The sequence below is a fragment of the Lactuca sativa genome, chromosome 3, assembly GCF_002870075.4.
Source record: "Lactuca sativa cultivar Salinas chromosome 3, Lsat_Salinas_v11, whole genome shotgun sequence".
NCBI classification, from domain to species: domain Eukaryota; kingdom Viridiplantae; phylum Streptophyta; class Magnoliopsida; order Asterales; family Asteraceae; genus Lactuca; species Lactuca sativa.
Window position 1 is genome coordinate 281,367,047 of NC_056625.2, and position 5,669 is coordinate 281,372,715.

General features: G+C 38.7%; 1 protein-coding gene across 1 annotated transcript; it reads right to left on the minus strand.

Moving 5' to 3' along the window:
* Nucleotides 1–717: 717 nt before the first annotated feature.
* On the minus strand, nt 718–1,263 carry LOC128132947 (uncharacterized mitochondrial protein AtMg00810-like). Its single transcript, XM_052769965.1, has 2 exons — nt 1,022–1,263; nt 718–865 (listed from the first exon to the last, which is right to left on the minus strand). The coding sequence occupies exons 1-2, from the start codon at nt 1,261–1,263 to the stop codon at nt 718–720; spliced, it is 390 nt and encodes a 129-aa protein (XP_052625925.1).
* Nucleotides 1,264–5,669: the final 4,406 nt, after the last annotated feature.

The following is a 5,669-nucleotide window of genomic DNA, read 5'->3' on the forward strand; positions in this document are numbered from 1 at the left end:
CCATATATATATCTCCCTGCTCAACCTATCCTAGCGTCGTATTGTCAGGCTGAACGGATCTAACTAGGTCAAGATTTGTCGAGTCTATAAATTTCCTAAGTTCAGCTCTGCCTAGTCATGTCCATTCAAAATTTTTCGTGCCTACAAATGCATCAAACCAGAGCATAGACCCTTCAACTTCGGGTACGTTACGCACACTCAGGTTGCCTGTTATCACATGATCATATCACTTCCCAAAACATCTCCCTCAACCACATTTCATAACCAGCATATTTTTGGATTTTCTGATTTTCTAATGTTTTTGGATTTTCTAGATTTTCTAATTTTTGTTTTGTTTTTATTTCTCCGCCTAAATTTGTGCATACGAAAGAAACGAAAGTAAATGCGCAAATTTAAACTATCCTAAAACAAAAATTAATCCTCAAAACGAATCATTTTCAAAAATCCCACAAGCACATCGAATCGAGATTTGTTAAACGGCTTAGTGAACAGATCCACCACATTATTAGCAGTGGGAACATGTTCTAGCCGGATGAGCAAGCGCTCATAACAATCTCTGATGAAATGAATTTTGATGTCAATGTGCTTGGTTTTGGAATGTTGGCCATGATTTTTAGTTATTTGTATAGCGGCCTCATTATCACAATGAATTGGGGTTTCTTGATAATTCAAACCGTAATCCAACAGCTAATGTTGGATCCAGATAACTTGAGAGCATCACGCCGATGCAGCAACATATTCCACTTCTGCTGTAGAAGTAGATATTGTATGTTGTTTCTTGCATTGCCACAACACCAGTCTATCACCAAGGAACTGACACCCTCCTGATGTGGATTTCCTGTTAAGCTCACAGCCTCCGTAATTACTGTCAGCAAAAGCATATAAATCAAATTCAGAATTTTTCGGATACCAAAGTCCCAGTTTTGGACTGCCTTTGATATACCGAAAAATCCTTTTGACAGCAATAAGATGTGTAAGTTTAGGATTAGCCTGATAGCGAGCACATTGACACACTGCAAACATGATGTCAGGACGACTTGTAGTGAGATACATCAAGGAACCAATCATCGATTTGTAGTGAGTTTGATCTACGGTTTCACCATCAGTATCTGGAGTCAGCAGGGGTCCTTCAGCTATGGGAGTCGATGCAGGCTTTGCGTCTGTAAATCCAAACTTCTCAAGAATATCGTCAACATACTTTGCTTGGTGGAGCAGGATTCCGGTTGAATTCTGATTGACCTGAAGCTCCAGAAACATGGTCATTTCACCTAGAGAACTCATCTCAAATCGCTTATTCATCACGCCTTCAAATTCTTTGCAAAGCTTTGGGCATGTGGACCCGAAGATGATGTCGTCAACATAGATCTGAACCAGTATCTGATCATCACCCACATGCTTGATGAATAAAGTTTGTTCAATAGTGCCGCAAGAGTAGCCATGTTCGAGCAAGTGCTTTGATACTAATTGTTAGGTCCAAATCTGGATCTATCACTGATAATCAAACAATCATAAGACAAGAATAACACAACTAAGATGAATGAATTGAGCTTGCATACGATTAAACACTTGAATCGTCAGATACAACTAAAAGACCAGCAGTAAACTGTAGAGCATTAAACCCCCCAAAAGACAAACTCGTAGACTATTTATACTAGAAAAGATCGCAAACATAGTTTGCTTCCATAAACACGTTTACGGCCATAAACGTGTTTACGGTCATAAACACCACAAAACACAAACTAACAAAAAGTGCAATTACAGACATAAACAAAAACAAATCACATGCTAAGCCTAGACCAAACCATTTGTATGACCCTTCACGTTCAGCTTCGCGTACTTTTGAGTATGAAGTTAAAGTCCTATATTATATACCATAATCTCTTGTAGGGAGAGCATGATACTTGTTTATAGATCTATACGGGATTGACGATACCGCACCTAAACTGTTAGCTACAGTTAGACCAGCAGGTATGGGGTGACAAACGTAATAACACTCCAACGCTTGAAGAACGTTCTTACAGGTAGTCTGGGTCAATAGCCTGGTTGTAGAACTCACATGAAGTATTAAAAACACGTTGATTTACGGGGTTATCAAATGCTTTAGCGATTCTATACATACATAACTCTACTATTCTAGGCATGAAAAACACCATTGCATTATCGTATTTGGAACTTTTAAATTACCATACACTTATGGAAAAATATTGGAATTTTAGAAACAACATCCAAAACAGTCGGGTCTTATAGAAGACTAATTTTATACTAGTAGGAAATATGGGATTTTCTAGGAGTTTTCAAACATCTACAAACAATTTCATTCGAATTTATACAAACATGGACATTAAAATACTTATGAACTCACCAGCTTAAATGATGATCTACTCTTTCAAATCTACTTATATTTCTCAGGGATTCAGTAATACAGGTAAATTTCAGCTTTTGGAGAATTGATGCTAAGGCGTCAGTTTTAAACTCATTTTTTCATCATATTGGAATTTGTTTTTGAAACAAGTATCTTACAACAATGTAACTTTTAAATTATATATATGATGGTTGTGTTTGCTTTCTTTACTATGTATTCAATTGTTTCGATACTACATGAAGTCATCCGCCCTCGAATGTTTTCTTCGTTCTAGTTTGGGGTGTGACATAGGGTATAGTGATGCCAGTTTCCAGACTGATAGGGATAACTTCCGCACTCAGTCGGGCTGGGTCTTTATCCTAAATAGAGGGGCAATCACTTGGAAGAGTTACAAGCAAGAGACGGTAGCTGATTCGACTTGTAAATCAGAGTACATAGCAGCGAGTGAAGCGGAAAATGAGGCGATATGACTAAAGAGATTCATCGGAGACCTACGAGTTGTACCAGCTATTAAGGAGCCTATGGAGATTTTATGTGACAACAATAGTGCGGTTGCCTTAGCCAAGGAACCGAGAGATCATGGCAGATCCAGACACATTGACAGAAAACATCACTTCATAAGACACAAGATAGAAGAAGGACTCCTCGTGGCAAAGAGGGTATCATCAGAAGAGAATCCTGCAGATCCCCTTACGAAGGGACTGACGAGGGTCAGGCACTTACAGCATGCAAGACGCATTGGGCTGAAGGATGATATTACTTTATGGATTAGATAGCTATTTCTAAAACTCGTAAAATGTAATCGACAGTTGATGATGAATAAAAGGTGTATTTATTTATGAGTAAGGTGTTACTGTCTTTGTCAATTATTTACTATTGTAACAGCTTTGCATGTTTTAACTTCCAGAATAAATTACTTTATTCAAACTTCCACAGTCGATCATACGTTGAAAGTAGGTATGAATTAAGACTGTCATGAATTGGGCTTGTAGATGACTAAAGGTGTTTAGCCATAGAAATGGTTGCTACAACATTCATGAGTGCTCATAAGTTAAGAGTATTGGAATAAACCCACGCTCACTGGCATCCCTTCATGGAATTTATCTCGAGTGATCGTGAGACGGTAATATAATATACGTTTTCAAACCTAGAGATACGACTTGTTGCCTATGAGTTTGTTACACATTGATTGTACGTAAACGCATTGGTAACTCGATGTTATAAAACGTGCCTTTGTATATAATTCAACAAGTAGTAGAACAAGCATATGAGTCAAAGTTTATATGTTCCTTCTTGGATTAGAAGTGATATCTGGGACCCTCGATGATTTTGTGTTGACCCATGTACCGGGCTCGGTCAGAACTAAGTGGATGTGTTCAATTAAGTTCTATGTCAAACAAATCGGGAAATTGAGAAACAAACTACTGGACAATTAGTAAGACATTGTTCCATGTATTTGTCCGGCTGATATCCAGAACGAAGGATTATATGATCACTTATCTAAAATGGCACTTCATAGTTCAACAAAGTTATAATATATTAATATGAAATCATATTATTTAATTAGTATTGATCATAAATTAATTTAGAATAAATTTGGTGATCAAAAAAGGTTTTTAATTAAATATAGGCTCTTGTATTTATATAAGTGTGGACTAATACTCATTTGGAATGGGCTTGGCATGCATGGGAGTCCATGGAGCTTTTAACCCATGGATCCTTGGAAAGGAAGAGTCATGGGTATTAGGGTTTACATGGATGTAACCCTAATCCTCCATACTATATAAAGGAGCTTGTGATGCTTGAATTGGCACTAGTTGTATGTGTAAAAAGGTGGTGGCCGATTTCTATAAGCTAGCATACACTCTGATAAGGTTTTCCAAGTTTGTGGTGATTTGTGATTTCCATTTGAGGCATCCACATTATTGGTGCTAGGCTCTCAAACTCCAAGGAAACAACTCATAATTGAAAGGTATGTAATTCATCTAGCAATTATGTTTAATGTTCCCCATGCCATGCAAGATAGGTTATGAACCTTGGGAAAATCAAAGTTGCATGTATTCATAGTAAAACATAGATCCAAGGTTTTAGGGTTGCATGAACACCTTATGAGTGTTAGATTGCTCAAAACCTAACATATGGTTGGTATAGTAGCTAGATAGTAAGACCATGAATGGGTCCATGACAATGTGGAAGTGTTGTAAGACAAGAGGGTAACCGTAGCATTCACCAGATTGATAGGCAGTTGTGGAAATGTTGTTAGTATGTGACAGGATCGTAGCATTCACCAGTATGAGACAGGCCATGGTTTGAGTGGTCAATTGGACTGAGGAAAGATTAACACATCCCTAGGTCGAGGCGGATAGTATTGATGGAGGACCACTCGTTGAGTAGTATGAGGATTGATGGGTCTGAGGCAATAAGGGGCCCGTTTAATTATGTAATGTGTGTGAGATCTGGTAGGACCGACTTGATCAAGGTATCGGATTGCATTTAGAGTGAGATGACTCTAGGGTCATTGGTTGGCATCCATGTGGTGGTTAAGCTTGAGTAGCCCTTATTAGTTGGACTCTTAGTTGGAGTCTTGTGGAGGGACCAGGTGTGAGTCTATCATCCTCTGCTGTAGGTGGAGGATTTTATATTTTAATTAAGTGAAAGGTCACCCTAGAACAAAAGTGTAATTCTTTGGATTTTGGGGTGGGAGTTATATCACCGGTTGACGCAAGGGGGTTGAGACTTGCGTTGGGAGTCACCCTTGATATCAATTGAAGGATGAATGGTTGGTTATGTTATCTTTGGTTGGATTAGGAGGGCTGTTAGAGCCATTATGGCAGGTGAGCTAGGGCAGCTCTTTCCAGATAGACACTCATTCAAGAGTCGCATGGTGCGACTGTGTGGCGCTATCAGCCTCAGCAACTAGTATGAATTTTGGTGCATCGATTAATTGGTAGGTATGTACGAGACAAGGGAGGTCTCAGTTGCATCTGAATTATAAACATGGGACAACAAGGTGAGCCAGAGATACTACTAGAGCTAGAGACTCATGCAAGGATTCGCATTGTTATCAAGTGAAGGGTTTTAGAGGCAATGAAATTATGGGTCAAGATGATAATCCGGGGTTAGAAGAGTTTATGCTCATTTTGGAATACGAAAGAGTCAAGTTGGAAGTGGTTCGATTTGGATTGTATGTATAGGAGTCAGATAGGGTTTTGAGATTTTGGTTTTAGGGCAGAGTAGTGATGGTTATTCTGAATGGTCAAAGATAAGTGGGGCAAGGACCCGTCCATCGTTAGGATTTGAGATCCAC

Excerpts from the sequence above, each read along its gene's own strand:
- LOC128132947 (XM_052769965.1), bottom strand. The coding sequence starts at position 1,263 with ATGACCATGTTTCTGGAGCTTCAGGTCAATCAGAATTCAACCGGAATC. Across the intron at positions 866-1,021 it reads ACAAGTCGTCCTGACATCAT|TAATTACGGAGGCTGTGAGC; the intron begins GTTTGCAGTGTG and ends TTTTGCTGACAG.